Here is an 18,838-nt window from a genome sequence, read left to right as displayed (position 1 = left end):
GTTACTATGGTCAAGGTCAACATTACATAGTAGATATGTTACTATGGTCAAGGTCAACATTACATAGCAGAGATGTTACTATGGTCAAGGTCAACATTACATAGCAGAGATGTTAGTATGGTCAAGGGCAGGTCAACATTACATAGCAGAGATGTTACTATGGTCAAGGTCAGGTCAACATTACATAGCAGAGATGTTACTATGGTCAAGATCAAGGTCAACATTACATAGCAGAGATGTTAGTATGGTCAAGGTCAGGGTCAACATTACATAGCAGAGATGTTACTATGGTCAAGGGCAGGTCAACATTACATAGTAGAGATGTTACTATGGTCAAGGTCAACATTACATAGCAGAGATGTTACTATGGTCAAGGTCAGGGTGACATTACATAGCAGAGATGTTACTATGGTCAAGGTCAACATTACATAGTAGAGATGTTACTATGGTCAAGGTCAACATTACATAGTAGATATGTTACTATGGTCAAGGTCAGGTCAACATTACATAGCAGAGATGTTACTATGGTCAAGGTCAACATTACATAGCAGACATGTTACTATGGTCAAGGTCAACATTACATAGCAGAGATGTTACTATGGTCAAGGTCAACATTACATAGCAGAGATGTTACTATGGTCAAGGTCAGGACAACATTACATAGTAGATATGTTACTATGGTCAAAGTCAACATTACATAGCAGAGATGTTACTATGGTCAAGGTCAACATTACATAGCAGAGATGTTACTATCGTCAAGGTCAACATTACATAGCAGAGATGTTACTATGGTCAAGGTCAACATTACATAGCAGAGATGTTACTATGGTCAAGGTCAGGACAACATTACATAGTAGATATGTTACTATGGTCAAGGTCAACATTACATAGCAGAGATGTTACTATGGCCAAGGTCAACATTACATAGCAGAGATGTTACTATGGTCAAGGGCAGGTCAACATTACATAGTAGAGATGTTACTATGGTCAAGGTCAACATTACATAGCAGAGATGTTACTATGGTCAAGGTCAACATTACATAGCAGAGATGTTACTATGGTCAAGGTCAGGTCAACATTACATAGCAGAGATGTTACTATGGTCATGGTCAGGTCAACATTACATAGCAGATATGTTACTATGGTCATGGTCAGGTCAACATTACATAGCAGAGATGTTACTATGGTGGCGGTCAGGTCAACATTACATAGCAGAGATGTTACTATGGTCAAGGTCAACATTACATAGCAGAGATGTTACTATGGTCAAGGTCAACATTACATAGCAGAGATGTTACTGTGGTCAAGGTCAGGACAACATTACATAGTAGATATGTTACTATGGTCAAAGTCAACATTACATAGCAGAGATGTTACTATGGTCAAGGTCAACATTACATAGCAGAGATGTTACTATCGTCAAGGTCAACATTACATAGCAGAGATGTTACTATGGTCAAGGTCAACATTACATAGCAGAGATGTTACTATGGTCAAGGTCAGGACAACATTACATAGTAGATATGTTACTATGGTCAAGGTCAACATTACATAGTAGATATGTTACTATGGTCAAGGTCAACATTACATAGTAGAGATGTTACTATGGTCAAGGTCAGGTCAACATTACATAGCAGAGATGTTACTATGGTCAAGGTCAACATTACATAGTAGATATGTTACTATGGTCAAGGTCAACATTACATAGCAGAGATGTTACTATGGTCAAGGTCAGGTCAACATTACATAGCAGAGATGTTACTATGTTCAAGGTCAGGTCAACATTACATAGCAGAGATGTTACTATGGTCAAGGTCAACATTACATAGCAGAGATGTTACTATGGTCAAGGTCAACATTACATAGCAGAGATGTTACTATGGTCAAGGTCAGGTCAACATTACATAGCAGAGATGTTACTATGTTCAAGGTCAGGTCAACATTACATAGCAGAGATGTTACTATGTTCAAGGTCAGGTCAACATTACATAGCAGAGATGTTACTATGGTCAAGGTCAACATTACATAGTAGAGATGTTACTATGGTCAAGGTCAGGTCAACATTACATAGCAGAGATGTTATTATGGTCAAGGTCAACATTACATAGTAGATATGTTACTATGGTCAAGGTCAACATTACATAGTAGAGATGTTACTATGGTCAAGGTCAACATTACATAGCAGAGATGTTACTATGGTCAAGGTCAACATTACATAGCAGATATGTTACTATGGTCAGGGTCAACATTACATAGCAGAGATGTTACTATGGTCAAGGTCAACATTACATAGCAGAGATGTTACTATGGTCAAGGTCAACATTACATAGTAGATATGTTACTATGGTCAGGGTCAACATTACATAGCAGAGATGTTACTATGGTCAAGGTCAACATTACATAGCAGAGATGTTACTATGGTCAAGGTCAACATTACATAGCAGAGATGTTACTATGGTCAAGGTCAGGGTGACATTACATAGCAGAGATGTTACTATGGTCAAGGTCAGGTCAACATTACATAGCAGAGGTGTTACTATGGTCAAGGTCAACATTACATAGTAGAGATGTTACTATGGTCAAGGTCAGGACAACATTACATAGCAGAGATGTTACTATGGTCAAGGTCAACATTACATAGCAGAGATGTTAGTATGGTCAAGGGCAGGTCAACATTACATAGTAGATATGTTACTATGGTCAAGGTCAACATTACATAGCAGAGATGTTACTATGGTCAAGGTCAGGGCAGTGTGAGCCTGGCTATGTGAGGGAGGTGTCTGAAATGTCGCTCTGTTTGTGTGTTGCAGGCAGAGGGAGGCGTCCAAGGCAATGCTGGCAATCCCGGTCCTAAAGGAGACGCAGGGGAGAGGGTGAGGAAAAAATGTTACCCCCTAATGTTCTCATACGAAAACACTGGACTGCTTTGTAATTCATTCGCTACGAAAGGTTCAGAGGGTCTATTTCCACAGTGTCTTTGTTCCATTGTGCACTAGACATCTGTTTGATCAGTAGGTAGATAGGCACTCTTCAAAGACCTGCTGCTAAGGGATCCTCCCAAATGGAACCCTGTCCCCTACAGAGTGCACTACTTTTAATCAGGCGCTGGTCACCATTAGTGGACTATATAGGGGATAGTCTGCAATTTAGGACTTAGCCGTACAGTCTGTGCTGCTGTGCTGACCAATAATTAATCAGCCTACGGCCCTGGTCAGAGCTCACTGATCACAACAGTAAAGTCTCATTCAGCCATAATTAATCAGCCTACAGCCCTGGTCAGAGCTCACTGATCACAACAGTAAAGTCTCAGTCAGCCATAATTAATCAGCCTACGGCCCTGGTCAGAGCTCACTGATCACAACAGTAGTCTCATTCAGCCATAATTAATCAGCCTACGGCCCTGGTCAGAGCTCACTGATCACAACAGTAGTCTCATTCAGCCATAATTAATCAGCCTACAGCCCTGGTCAGAGCTCACTGATCACAACAGTAAAGTCTCATTCAGCCATAATTAATCAGCCTACAGCCCTGGTCAGAGCTCACTGATCACAACAGTATTCTCAGTCAGCCATAATTAATCAGCCTACAGCCCTGGTCAGAGCTCACTGATCACAACAGTATTCTCAGTCAGCCATAATTAATCAGCCTACAGCCCTGGTCAGAGCTCACTGATCACAACAGTAGTCTCAGTCAGCCATAATTAATCAGCCTACAGCCCTGGTCAGAGCTCACTGATCACAACAGTAAAGTCTCATTCAGCCATAATTAATCAGCCTACGGCCCTGGTCAGAGCTCACTGATCACAACAGTAAAGTCTCATTCAGCCATAATTAATCAGCCTACAGCCCTGGTCAGAGCTCACTGATCACAACAGTATTCTCAGTCAGCCATAATTAATCAGCCTACAGCCCTGGTCAGAGCTCACTGATCACAACAGTAGTCTCAGTCAGCCATAATTAATCAGCCTACAGCCCTGGTCAGAGCTCACTGATCACAACAGTATTCTCAGTCAGCCATAATTAATCAGCCTACAGCCCTGGTCAGAGCTCACTGATCACAACAGTAGTCTCAGTCAGCCATAATTAATCAGCCTACAGCCCTGGTCAGAGCTCACTGATCACAACAGTAGTCTCAGTCAGCCATAATTAATCAGCCTACAGCCCTGGTCAGAGCTCACTGATCACAACAGTATTCTCAGTCAGCCATAATTAATCAGCCTACAGCCCTGGTCAGAGCTCACTGATCACAACAGTAGTCTCAGTCAGCCATAATTAATCAGCCTACAGCCCTGGTCAGAGCTCACTGATCACAACAGTAAAGTCTCAGTCAGCCTGATCCCCTTCATCTGCTGTGATTCAAGAACAGAGGGTCAACCCATACGTGACCAGGTAGACCCGTTGCTGAGAGCATCAAACAGACCGCTCAGGTGCGACACTGTCTGCTTGCACTGCAGGAAGATGCTGGGGGTTTAGACAGTAATACATCCAAGGCCTCTGATCTCTGTCTCTGTCTCTGTCTCTGTCTCTGTCTCTGTCTCTGTCTCTGTCTCTGTCTCTGTCTCTGTCTCTCTCTCTCTCTCTCTCTCTCTCTCTCTCTCTGTCTCTCTCTCTCGTCTCTCTCTCTCGTCTCTCCCTTGTCTTCCATCTCTCTGTCTCTGTCTCTGTCTCTCTCTCTCTCTCTCTCTCTCTCTCTCTCTCTCTCTCTCTCTCTCTCTCGATCTCTCTCTCGATCTCTCTCTCGATCTCTCTCTCGATCTCTCTGATCTCTCTCTCTGATCTCTCTCTCTGATCTCTCTCTCTGATCTCTCTCTCTGATCTCTCTCTCTGATCTCTCTCTCTGATCTCTCTCTCTGATCTCTCTCTCTGATCTCTCTCTCTCTCTCTCTCTCTCTCTCTCTGATCTCTCTCTCTCTGGTCTCTCTCTCTCTCTCTCTCTCTCTCTCTCTCTCTCTCTCTCTCGATCTCTCTCTCGATCTCTCTCTCGATCTCTCTGATCTCTCTGATCTCTCTCTCTGATCTCTCTCTCTGATCTCTCTCTCTGATCTCTCTCTCTGATCTCTCTCTCTGATCTCTCTCTCTGATCTCTCTCTCTCTCTCTGATCTCTCTCTCTGATCTCTCTCTCTCTGATCTCTCTCTCTCTGATCTCTCTCTCTCTCTCTCTCTCTCTCTCTCTCTCTCTCTCTCTCTGATCTCTCTCTCTCTCTCTCTCTGATCTCTCTCTCTCTCTCTGATCTCTCTCTCTCTCTGATCTCTCTCTCTCTGTCCGTCACTCTCTCTCTCTCTCTCTCTCTCTCTCTCATTGGACATCAGTAGATTTTAATATACGGCTTCACTGTCTGTCTCTCAGGGGGGAGCTGAGGGAGTATCTGTCTGTCTCTGATCCACGTGTGTGTGTCTCTCTCTCCCCCCCCCCCCCCCCCCCCCTCCCTCCCCTCTCATCAGGGCCCTTCGGGATTACCAGGGAAGCACGGCCAGCCTGTGAGTACGGCAAGGCTGTTCACTCATTGTACGCAACACGTGTGTGAACACAGGCACACACACATAAACAAACACACACATGTATTTGACCTCCTAGTCTTGCACATAGTATTTCACACCACACTCACATGTTCTGTGTATTCTAGGTTGCCTGTGTGTGTTGCCTCTGTGTTGATAATGTATGTGTCAATGTGTTGACAGGGGCAGTCTGGGCAGAAGGGGGAGCCAGGAGAGGGTTTGCCTGAGGTATGCACAGTATTGGACATCAGTAGATTTTAATATACGGCTTCACTGTCTGTCTCTCAGGGGGGAGCTGAGGGAGTATCTGTATCTGTCTGTCTCTCAGGGGGTTGCGAGGGAGTGTCTGTCTCTGTCTGTCTCAGGGGGGGGCGAGCTGAGGGAGTGTCTGTCTCTGTCTGTCTCTTAGGGGGGAGCTGAGGGAGTATCTGTATCTGTCTGTCTCTCAGGGGGGAGCTGAGGGAGTGTCTGTCTCTGTCTGTCTCTCAGGGGGGAGCTGAGGGAGTATCTGTATCTGTCTGTCTCTCAGGGGGGAGCTGAGGGAGTGTCTCTCAGGGGGGAGCTGAGGGAGTATCTGTATCTGTCTGTCTCTCAGGGGGGAGCTGAGGGAGTATCTGTATCTGTCTGTCTCTCAGGGGGGAGCTGAGGGAGTATCTGTATCTGTCTGTCTCTCAGGGGGGAGCTGAGAGAGTGTCTGTCTCTGTCTGTCTCTTAGGGGGGGAGCTGAGGGAGTATCTGTATCTGTCTGTCTCTCAGGGGGGAGCTGAGGGAGTATCTGTATCTGTCTGTCTCTCAGGGGGGAGCTGAGGGAGTGTCTGTCTCTGTCTGTCTCTTAGGGGGGGAGCTGAGGGAGTGTCTGTCTCTGTCTGTCTCTTAGGGGGGGAGCTGAGGGAGTATCTGTCTGTCTCAGGGGGGAGCTGAGGGAGTGTCTCTCAGGGGGAGCTGAGGGAGTGTCTCTCAGGGGGGGAGCTGAGGGAGTGTCTCTCAGGGGGGAGCTGAGGGAGTGTCTCTCAGGGGGGAGCTGAGGGAGTGTCTCTCAGCGGGGAGCTGAGGGAGTTTATGTGTCTGTCTCTCAGGGGGGGGGCTGAGGGAGTGTCTGTCTGTCTCTTAGGGGGGGGGGGGCTGAGGGAGTGTCTCTCAGGGGGGAGCTGAGGGAGTTTATGTGTCTGTCTCTCAGGGGGGGGCTGAGGGAGTGTCTGTCTCTTAGGGGGGGGGGCTGAGGGAGTGTCTCTCAGGGAGGAGCTGAGGGAGTTTATGTATCTGTCTGTCTCTCAGGGGGGGAGCTGAGGGAGTGTCTCTCAGGGGGGAGCTGAGGGAGTTTATTTATCTGTCTGTCTCTCAGGGGGGAGCTGAGGGAGTGTCTCTCAGGGGGGAGCTGAGGGAGTGTCTCTCAGGGGGGAGCTGAGGGAGTGTCTCTCAGGGGGGAGCTGAGGGAGTTTATGTATCTGTCTGTCTCAGGGGGGGAGCTGAGGGAGTGTCTGTCTGTCTCTTAGGGGGGGAGCTGAGGGAGTATCTGTCTGTCTCAGGGGGGAGCTGAGGGAGTGTCTGTCTCTGTCTGTCTCTCAGGGGGGAGCTGAGGGAGTATGTCTGTCTCTGTCTCTCAGGGGGGAGCTGAGGGAGTGCCTGTCTCTGTCTGCCTGTCTGTCTGTCTGTCTGTCTGTCTGTCAGTCAGGGGGGAGCTGAGGGAGTCCCTGTCTGTGTGTGTCTCTGTCTGTCTCTGTCTGTCTCTGTCTGTCTCTGTCTGTCTCTCAGGATGGAGCTGAGGGAGTATGTCTGTGTGTGTCTCTGTCTGTGTCTCAGGGGGGCGTTGAAGGAGTATGTCTGTGTGTGTCTCTGTCTGTCTCTCAGGGAGGGAACTGAGGGAGAGTCTCTCTCTGTCTGTCTCTCAGGGGGGCGCTGAAGGAGTGCAGCAGCTGAGGGAAGCTCTCAAGATCCTGGCAGAGAGAGTTTTGATTCTGGAACACATGATTGGAATCCACGGTAAAGGGGGAGGGGTTTCTGATTCTGGAAGACATGATTGGCATCCGCGGTAAAGGGGGAGGGGTTTCTGATTCTGGAAGACATGATTGGCATCCGCGGTAAAGGGGGAGGGGTTTCTGATTCTGGAAGACATGATTGGAATCCACGGTAAAGGGGGAGGGGTTTCTGATTCTGGAAGACATGATTGGAATCCACGGTAAAGGGGGAGGGGTTTCTGATTCTGGAAGACATGATTGGCATCCACGGTAAAGGGGGAGGGGTTTCTGATTCTGGAAGACATGATTGGAATCCACGGTAAAGGGGGAGGGGTTTCTGATTCTGGAAGACATGATTGGCATCCACGGTAAAGGGGGAGGGGTTTCTGATTCTTGAAGACATGATTGGCATCCACGGTAAAGGGGGAGGGGTTTCTGACTCTGGAAGACATGATTTCCATAATAGTATTACTTGGGTCCAGAGTATAGAGTGAGACTCTATAATGTTTGTTCTCATGGTTTCTACCATTGTCCTTTTCTGTATGCAGAGAGTCAAGTAGAGTCAGGCTCTGGACTGGAAGGCCTACCAGACTCCTTTTCCTTCCCCGCCATCAAGACCAGACTGGCCGAGTCCACCATCAACACCAGACGACTCCAGCCTCTCCAACTCTCCTCCCGTCCATCCTCAAGGAAACAATCTGGTGGCTAGACAGAGACCATGTCTGTTTTAAGACACCAATGAGTGTTTAGTGTTTAGTGTTTAGTGTTTTGTGTGTGTGTGTGTGTGTGTGTGTGTGTGTGTGTGTGTGTGTGTGTGTGTGTGTGTGTGTGTGTGTGTGTGTGTGTGTGTGTGTGTGTGTGTGTGTGTGTGTGTGTGTGTGTGTGTGTGTGTGTGTGTGTGTGTGTGTGTGTGTGTGTGTGTGTGTGATAGTAATGCATATGGAAAGATGGAGTATCAACACACCTGCAGAAAATATTCATTTACATAATGCATGACTGGATATAATTCCAGAAATATATTCATGTGTATTCTCTCTTCTGTGTAGTATTTGTACACAATTTAATTAACATGCTGTTCTGAGAGCTGAAGCCAGACCACGTTCTGTTCTGAGAGCTGAAACCAGACCATGTTCTGTTCTGAGAGCTGAAACCAGACCATGTTCTGTTCTGAGAGCTGAAGCCAGACCACGTTCTGTTCTGAGAGCTGAAACCAGACCATGTTCTGTTCTGAGAGCTGAAACCAGACCATGTTCTGTTCTGAGAGCTGAAACCAGACCATGTTCTGTTCTGAGAGCTGAAGCCAGACCATGTTCTGTTCTGAGAGCTGAAACCAGACCATGTTCTGTTCTGAGAGCTGAAACCAGACCACGTTCTGTTCTGAGAGCTGAAACCAGACCATGTTCTGTTCTGAGAGCTGAAACCAGACCATGTTCTGTTCTGAGAGCTGAAACCAGACCATGTTCTGTTCTGAGAGCTGAAACCAGACCATGTTCTGTTCTGAGAGCTGAAACCAGACCATGTTCTGTTCTGAGAGCTGAAGCCAGACCATGTTCTGTTCTGTTCTGAGAGCTGAAACCAGACCATGTTCTGTTCTGAGAGCTGAAACCAGACCATGTTCTGTTCTGAGAGCTGAAACCAGACCATGTTCTGTTCTGAGAGCTGAAACCAGACCATGTTCTGTTCTGTTCTGAGAGCTGAAACCAGACCACGTTCTGTTCTGAGAGCTGAAACCAGACCATGTTCTGTTCTGAGAGCTGAAACCAGACCATGTTCTGTTCTGAGAGCTGAAACCAGACCATGTTCTGTTCTGAGAGCTGAAACCAGACCACGTTCTGTTCTGAAAGCTGAAACCAGACCATATTCTGTTCTGAGAGCTGAAGCCAGACCACGTTCTGTTCTGAGAGCTGAAACCAGACCATGTTCTGTTCTGAGAGCTGAAGCCAGACCATGTTCTGTTCTGAGAGCTGAAACCAGACCACGTTCTGTTCTGAGAGCTGAAACCAGACCATGTTCTGATCTGAGAGCTGAAACCAGACCATGTTCTGTTCTGAGAGCTGAAACCAGACCATGTTCTGTTCTGAGAGCTGAAACCAGACCATGTTCTGATCTGAGAGCTGAAACCAGACCATGTTCTGTTCTGAGGATTTTGGACAACCTTCCTGCTTACGATATTAAAAATAAGTGGAATGAAATTAATAACATCTGGTATATAAAACGAAAATAAGTTTTAAAAAAATAAAAAAAAATGTATTTTGGCTCGGCTGAAACCACCTGGCTCAAACTCTGAGGTTCTGTTTGATGTCCTGCTGCTGTGTCTGGGTTCTGATCTGTTCTGGCTGGGTTCTGATCTGTCCTGGCTGGGTTCTGATCTGTTCTGTTCTGTCTCTCTTGGCATGTTGTGTTTCTGTTATTGGCTAGAAATAAGTGTGTCTCTGTTATTGGTCGTTCATCCTATATGGTCTCATTTAAGAGTGTATTTTCAAGTTCTTATATAGCACAGTGTATGGTGACGTACTCCTTTTACTACGTACGTTTTCAGTGTAATACCTAATATGTATAATGTATCGAATACCACGGATGTTGCAGCGCCCTGCAGCTGCAACCTTTCAGTGTGATTTAGTAGATTGAAAAGGGAACATGTCCTCTTGCTGTTACGGTGTTTCTTCACGTTTCTATGTGAGGGCTCTGTGAGGGCTCTGTGAGGGCTCTGTGAGGGCTCTGTGAGGGCTCTGTGGGGGCTCTGTGAGGGCTCTGTGAGGGCTCTGTGGGGGCTCTGTGAGGGCTCTGTGGGGGCTCTGTGAGGGCTCTGTGAGGGCTCTGTGAGGGCTCTGTGAGGGCTCTGTGGGGGCTCTGTGGGGGCTCTGTGAGGGCTCTGTGAGGGCTCTGTGAGGGCTCTGTGAGGGCTATGTGAGGGCTCTGTGAGGGCTATGTGAGGGCTCTGTGAGGGCTCTGTGAGGGCTATGTGAGGGCTCTGTGAGGACTCTGTGAGGGCTATGTGAGGGCTCTGTGAGGGCTCTGTGAGGGCTCTGTGGGGGCTCTGTGGGGGCTCTGTGAGGGCTCTGTGAGGGCTCTGTGAGGGCTCTGTGAGGGCTCTGTGAGGTCTCTGTGAGGGCTCTGTGAGGGCTAGGTGAGGACTCTGTGAGGGCTCTGTGAGGGCTCTGTGAGGGCTCTGTGAGGGCTATGTGAGGAATATGGTTGTGGTTGTACTGTCTGTAAGCTATTGCACTCAGTGGATGTGTACTGTATCTATCGCTTAATTAAACCCGTTCACACAGTTCACACATATGGAGCAAGTTACTGTCTGGTATACAGTTCTAATGTCCAGTGTTATTGGTGTTTTACACACACACACACACACACACACACCACACACCACACACCACACACCACACACCACACACACACACACACACACATACACACACACATACACATACACATACACATACACATACACATACACATACACATACAAACACACACACACACACATACACATACAAACACACACACACACACATACACATACACACACACATACACATACACATACACATACACATACACATACACATACAAACACACACACACAAACCACACACATACACACACACACTCACACTGTGGTCCACCTAGTGTTGGTTTGGCTATTTGATCATTTCACAGCATTCAACATTGTGTTAATTCAGTCAGTGAAAATGAGCAAATGCTACAGCAATGCATTTACAATGCATAACATTACTTTACATATTGTGTTGTAATAATCAATGTCTTATCATCATAAAATCAATTTTGACAGCTTGGCCATTCACACACATCACTATTGGTAACTTTGCTGGACATTGCAGACCCCTTACATTTTGGACATTGGTTCTAAACACATTAGTCACTACCTGTTGTTATAACCCCCTAGTCACTACCTGTTGTTATAAACCCCTAGTCACTACCTGTTGTTATAACCCCTGAGTCACTACCTGTTGTTATAACCCCTGAGTCACTACCTGTTGTTATAACCACTGAGTCACTACCTGTTGTTATAACCCCTAAGTCACTACCTGTTGTTATAACCCCTGAGTCACTACCTGTTGTTATAACCCTTTAATCACTACCTGTTGTTATAACCCCTTAATCACAACCTGTTGTTATAACCCCTGAGTCACTACCTGTTGTTATAACCACTGAGTCACTACCTGTTGTTATAACCCCTGAGTCACTACCTGTTGTTATAACCCTTTAATCACAACATGTTGTTATAACCCCCTAGTCACTACCTGTTGTAATAAACCCCTAGTCACTACCTGTTGTTATAACACCTTAGTCATTACCTGTTGTTTTAACCCCCTAGTCACTACCTGTTGTTATAACCCCCTAGTCACTACCTGTTGTTATAAACCCCTAGTCACTACCTGTTGTTATAACCCCTAGTCATTACCTGTTGTTATGAACCCCTAGTCACTGTTGTTATAAACCCCTAGCCACTACCTGTTGTTATAAACCCCTAGTCACTACCTGTTGTTATAAACCCCTAGTCACAGTTGTTATAACCCCTTAGTCACTACCTGTTGTTATAAACCCCTAGTCACAGTTGTTATAACCCCTTAGTCACTACCTGTTGTTATAAACCCCTAGTCACTGTTGTTATAAACCCCTAGCCACTACCTGTTGTTATAAACCCCTAGTCACTGCCTGTTGTTATAAACCCCAAGTCACTACCTGTTGTTATAAACCCCTCGTCACTGTTGTTATAACCCCTTAGTCACTACCTGTTGTTATAAACCTATTGTCACTACCTGTTGTTATAACCCCTAGTCACTACCTATTGTTATAAACCCCTAGTCACTACCTGTTGTTATAAACCACTAGTCACTACCTGTTGTTATGAACCCCTAGTCACTACCTGTTGTTATAACCCCTTAGTCTCTACCTGGTGTTATAACCCCTTAGTCACTACCTGTTGTTATAGCCCCTTAGTCACTACCTGTTGTTATAACCCCTTAGTCACTACCTGGTGTTATAACCCCTTAGTCATTACCTGTTGTTATTACCCCTTAGTCACTACCTGCTGTTATAACCCCTTAGTCACTACCTGTTGTTATAACCCCTTAGTCACTACCTGTTGTTATAAACCCCTAGTCACTACCTGTTGTTATAAACCCCTAGTCACTACCTGTTGTTATAAACCCCTAGTCACTACCTGTTGTTATAACCCCTAGTCACCACCTGTTGTTATAAACCACTAGTCACTACCTGTTGTTATAAACCCCTAGTCACAGTTGTTATAAACCACTAGTCACAGTTGTTATAAACCACTAGTCACAGTTGTTATAAACCCCTAGTCACTACCTGTTGTTATAAACCCCTTAGTCACTGTTGTTATAACCCCTGAGTCACTACCTGTTGTTATAAACCCATTGTCACTACCTGTTGTTATAACCCCTAGTCACTACCTGTTGTTATAAACCCCTAGTCACTACCTGTTGTTCTAAACCCCTTAGTCATTACCTGTTCTTATAACCCCTTAGTCACTACCTGTTGTTATAACCCCCTAGTCACTACCTGTTCTTATAACCCCTTAGTCACTACCTGTTGTTATAAACCCCTAGTCACTACCTGTTGTTATAACCCCTTAGTCACTACCTGTTGTTATAACCCCTAGTCACAGTTGTTATAACCCCCTAGCCACTACCTGTTGTTATAATCCCTAGTCACAGTTGTTATAACCCCTTAGTCATTACCTGTTGTTATGAACCCCTAGTCACTACCTGTTGTTATGAACCCCTAGTCACTACCTGTTGTTATAAACCACTAGTCATTACCTGTTGTTATAACCCCCTAGTCACTACCAGTTGTTATAAACCCCTAGCCACTACCTGTTGTTATAAACCCCTAGTCACTACCTGTTGTTATGAACCCCTAGTCACTACCTGTTGTTATAAACCCCTAGTCACTACCTGTTGTTATAACCCCTAGTCACTACCTGTTGTTATAAACCCCCTAGTCACTACCTGTTGTTATAAACCCCTAGTCACTACCTGTTGTTATAAACCCCTAGTCACTACCTGTTGTTATAAACCCCTAGTCACTACCTGTTGTTATAACCCCTAGTCACTACCTGTTGTTATAAACCCCTAGTCACTACCTGTTGTTATAAACCCCTAGTCACTACCTGTTGTTATAAACCCCTAGTCACTACCTGTTGTTATAACCCCTAGTCACCACCTGTTGTTATAAACCACTAGTCACTACCTGTTGTTATAAACCCCTAGTCACAGTTGTTATAAACCACTAGTCACAGTTGTTATAAACCACTAGTCACAGTTGTTATAAACCCCTAGTCACTACCTGTTGTTATAAACCCCTTATTCACTGTTGTTATAACCCCTGAGTCACTACCTGTTGTTATAAACCCACTGTCACTACCTGTTGTTATAACCCCTAGTCACTACCTGTTGTTATAAACCCCTAGTCACTACCTGTTGTTCTAAACCCCTTAGTCATTACCTGTTCTTATAACCCCTTAGTCACTACCTGTTGTTATAACCCCCTAGTCACTACCTGTTCTTATAACCCCTTAGTCACTACCTGTTGTTATAAACCCCTAGTCACTACCTGTTGTTATAACCCCTTAGTCACTACCTGTTGTTATAACCCCTAGTCACAGTTGTTATAACCCCCTAGCCACTACCTGTTGTTATAATCCCTAGTCACAGTTGTTATAACCCCTTAGTCATTACCTGTTGTTATGAACCCCTAGTCACTACCTGTTGTTATGAACCCCTAGTCACTACCTGTTGTTATAAACCACTAGTCATTACCTGTTGTTATAACCCCCTAGTCACTACCAGTTGTTATAAACCCCTAGTCACTACCTGTTGTTATGAACCCCTAGTCACTACCTGTTGTTATGAACCCCTAGTCACTACCTGTTGTTATAAACCCCTAGTCACTACCTGTTGTTATAACCCCTAGTCACTACCTGTTGTTATAAACCCCCTAGTCACTACCTGTTGTTATAAACCCCTAGTCACTACCTGTTGTTATAAACCCCTAGTCACTACCTGTTGTTATAAACCCCTAGTCACTACCTGTTGTTATAACCCCTAGTCACTACCTGTTGTTATAAACCCCTAGTCACTACCTGTTGTTATAAACCCCTAGTCACTACCTGTTGTTATAAACCCCTAGTCACTACCTGTTGTTATAAACCCCTAGTCACTACCTGTTGTTATAAACCACTAGTCATTACCTGTTGTTATAACCCCTAGTCACTACCTGTTGTTATAACCCCCTAGCCACTACCTGTTGTTATAAACCCCTAGCCACTACCTGTTGTTATAAACCCCTAGCCACTACCTGTTGTTATAAACCGCTAGTCACTACCTGTTGTTATAAACCACTAGTCACTACCTGTTGTTATAAACCACTAGTCACTACCTGTTGTTATAAACCCCTAGTCACTACCTGTTGTTTTAACCCCCTAGTCACTACCTGTTGTTATAAACCCCTAGTCATTTCCTGTTGTTATAACCCCTTAATCACTACCTGTTGTTATAAACCCCTAGTCACTACCTCATATAAACCCCTAGTCACAACCTGTTGTTATCAACCCCTAGTCACAGTTGTTATAAACCCCTAGTCACTACCTGTTGTTATAAACCCCTTAGTCACTACCTGTTGTTATAAACCCCTAGTTACTACCTGTTGTTATAAACCCCTAGTCACTACCTGTTGTTATAAACCACTACTCACTACCTGTTGTTATAAACCCCTAGTCACTACCTGTTGTTATAAACCCCTAGTCACTACCTGTTGTTATAAACCCCTAGTCACTACCTGTTGTTATAAACCCTAGTCACAGTTGTTATAACCCCCTAGCCACTACCTGTTGTTATAAACCCCTAGCCACTACCTGTTGTTATAAACCCTAGTCACAGTTGTTATAACCCCCTAGCCACTACCTGTTGTTATAAACCCCTAGTCACTACCTGTTGTTATAACCCCCTAGCCACTACCTGTTGTTATAACCCCCTAATCACTACCTGTTGTTATAAACCCCTAGTCACTACCTGTTGTTATAAACCCCTAGTCACTACCTGTTGTTATAAACCCCTAGTCACTACCTGTTGTTATAAACCCCTAGTCACTACCTGTTGTTATAAACCCCTAGTCACTACCTGTTGTTATAAACCCCTAGTCACTACCTGTTGTTATAAACCCCTAGTCACTACCTGTTGTTATAAACCCCTAGTCACTACCTGTTGTTATAAACCCCCAGTCACTACCTGTTGTTATAAACCCCTAGTTACTACCTGTTGTTATAAACCCCTAGTCACTACCTGTTGTTATAAACCCCTAGTCACTACCTGTTGTTATAAACCCCTAGTCACTACCTGTTGTTATAAACCACTAGTCATTACCTGTTGTTATAACCCCTAGTCACTACCTGTTGTTATAACCCCCTAGCCACTACCTGTTGTTATAAACCCCTAGCCACTACCTGTTGTTATAAACCCCTAGTCACTACCTGTTGTTATAAACCGCTAGTCACTACCTGTTGTTATAAACCACTAGTCACTACCTGTTGTTATAAACCACTAGTCACTACCTGTTGTTATAAACCCCTAGTCACTACCTGTTGTTTTAACCCCCTAGTCACTACCTGTTGTTATAAACCCCTAGTCATTACCTGTTGTTATAACCCCTTAATCACTACCTGTTGTTATAAACCCCTAGTCATTACCTGTTGTTATAAACCCCTAGTCACAGTTGTTATAAACCCCTAGTCACTACCTGTTGTTATAAACCCCTTAGTCACTACCTGTTGTTATAAACCCCTAGTCACTACCTGTTGTTATAAACCCCTAGTCACTACCTGTTGTTATAAACCACTAGTCACTACCTGTTGTTATAAACCCCTAGTCACTACCTGTTGTTATAAACCCCTAGTCACTACCTGTTGTTATAAACCCCTAGTCACTACCTGTTGTTATAAACCCTAGTCACAGTTGTTATAACCCCCTAGCCACTACCTGTTGTTATAAACCCCTAGCCACTACCTGTTGTTATAAACCCTAGTCACAGTTGTTATAACCCCCTAGCCACTACCTGTTGTTATAAACCCCTAGTCACTACCTGTTGTTATAACCCCCTAGCCACTACCTGTTGTTATAACCCCTAGTCACAGTTGTTATAACCCCCTAGCCACTACCTGTTGTTATAACCCCTAGTCACAGTTGTTATAACCCCCTAGTCACTACCTGTTGTTATAACCCCCTAGCCACTACCTGTTGTTATAAACCCCTCGTCACTGTTGTTATAATCCCCTTAGTCACTACCTGTTGTTATAAACCCATTGTCACTACCTGTTGTTATAACCCCTAGTCACATTTGTTATAAACCCCTCGTCACTGTTGTTATAACCCCCTAGTCACTGCCTGTTGTTACAAACCCCTAGTCACAACCTGTTATAAACTCCTAGTCACTACCTCTGTTGTAGTAGTACAGTAGTATAGGAAATCCCAGACCTAGTGTGTGTCGGAACTTTGTCAATGTAGGAGGCAACCCGTCTGCCTCGGCTGACAAGTAGTGTAGTTATCTGGTTATAGGCTATTTACAAAATCCCTTCCCTCCTCCGTTCAACTTCTTGCTCCTCTCCCTGGCAGCGCCCCCCTATAGAGAAAGATAGAGGACTCATCAATGGAAATGTCCATGTTAAAAAAGGTATTATCCATCTTGTCCTCTATCTCTATGTGCGCCCTCTTACTCACTCTCCTTGTCCTCTCCGTGGGTGATGATGAAACACAGGTTCTTGTAGGCAAGGTTATCGGCCACATCCAGGTGAACGTTTTGGAGCATCTGGTTGACCTGCAAAGAGGAGTACAGCTCTGCTCTGTTATCCCCAATACTACCTTTAGGGGGAGCTGTCTTCTAGGGAGTTTTTCCTAGCCACTGTGCTTCTGCCTCTGCATTGCTGGCTCTTTTGGGTTTTAGGCTGGGTTGCTGATGTAAAAAGGGCTTCATGAAATACATTTGATTTGAATTTGAGCTGAATTTGAGCTGTACAGCTAAACATTATATTAACTGAGCTGTCTGCTGGGTCATAAACATTAGGTTAACTGAGCTGTCTGCTGAGTCATAAACATTAGGTTAACTGAGCTGTCTGCTGGGGAGTAAACATTAGGTTAACTGAGCTGTCTGCTGAGTCATAAACATTAGGTTAACTGAGCTGTCTGCTGGGTCATCAACATTAGGTTAACTGAGCTGTCTGCTGGGTCATCAACATTAGGTTAACTGAGCTGTCTGCTGGGTCATCAACATTAGGTTAACTGAGCTGTCTGCTGGGTCATCAATATTAGGTTAACTGCACAGACATACTACTACTTTGAACAAGGCAGTTAACCCACTGTTCCTAGGCCGTCATTGAAAATAAGAATTTGTTCTTAAACTGACTTGCCTAGTTAAATAAAGGTAAAATAAAAAAAAAGTAATATTTTTTACTACTTTTACTTTTACTCCACTACATTCCTAAAGGAAATATGGTACTTTTTACTTCATATGTTTTCCCTGACACCCAAAAATATTTATTACATTTTGAATGGTTAGCAGGACAGAAAAATGGTCTAATTCACACAAGAGAACATCCCTGGTAATCCCTACTGCCTCTGATCTGGCGGACTCACCAAACACCTGCTTCCTTTGTAAATTATGTCTGAGTGTTGGAGCATTCCCCTGGCTTTCTGTAAATAAATAAAATAATTCAAAATAAAATTGTGCCACCTGGTTTGCTTCATATAAGGAATTTGAAACGATTTATACTTTACCTTACTTATTACCTTACTTATGTATAATTTAGCAATTACATGTACCTTGATACTTAAGTATATTTAAAACCAAATACTTTTAGACTTTTACTCAAGTAGTATTTTACTGGGTGACTTTCACTTTTACTTCAGTCATTTTCTATTAGGGTATCTTTACTTTTACTCAAATATGACAATTGGATACTTTTTCCACCACTGAACAAAAGGACTTGAATTTCTGTACATTATCACAATAACACCATGAGTTGTTAATCATGAAACATACACCAGCGCCTTTCTTCTTCCCAGAGAGTTCTTTATTCCTGTCTGCATGATGTACTGAGAACCCAGCTGGCTGTGTGGACAGGGACAGTATATCCGGAGAGAGCCATGATGCCGTGAAACAGAGTATGTTACAGTCCCTGATGTCGCTCTGGAAGGAGATCCTCTTCCTGAGCTCGTCTTCTTTATTGTCCAGAGACTGTGGATGGTGTGCACGTCTCCTGAGTCAGACTAGAAGTCCACTCCGAATACTTGGAGCAGCCTCTGGGATAAGTTCAATCGCCCTGGGGTGTACGAACAAAGGAT

The 18,838-nt window shown here is 44.5% G+C and overlaps 1 protein-coding gene across 1 annotated transcript in view; it reads left to right on the top strand.

The window, feature by feature from the left end:
• The window catches only part of LOC129822407 (collagen alpha-1(XXVI) chain-like), a 57,534-nt gene extending 39,316 nt beyond the window's left edge, over nt 1-18,218 (top strand). Inside the window, exons 10-14 of the mRNA XM_055880675.1 lie at nt 2,811-2,873; nt 5,443-5,478; nt 5,680-5,724; nt 7,386-7,476; nt 8,000-18,218. Coding sequence (XP_055736650.1) covers nt 2,811-2,873; nt 5,443-5,478; nt 5,680-5,724; nt 7,386-7,476; nt 8,000-8,160 — 396 coding nt within the window. The 3' untranslated portion in view covers nt 8,161-18,218. The remainder of the gene's footprint in view (nt 1-2,810; nt 2,874-5,442; nt 5,479-5,679; nt 5,725-7,385; nt 7,477-7,999) is intronic.
• The last annotated feature ends 620 nt before the right edge of the window (nt 18,219-18,838 follow it).

This window comes from Salvelinus fontinalis, chromosome 24 (genome assembly GCF_029448725.1).
Source record: "Salvelinus fontinalis isolate EN_2023a chromosome 24, ASM2944872v1, whole genome shotgun sequence".
In the NCBI taxonomy this organism is placed as follows: Eukaryota; Metazoa; Chordata; class Actinopteri; order Salmoniformes; family Salmonidae; genus Salvelinus; species Salvelinus fontinalis.
This window is presented reverse-complemented; position numbering and strand designations above follow the sequence as displayed.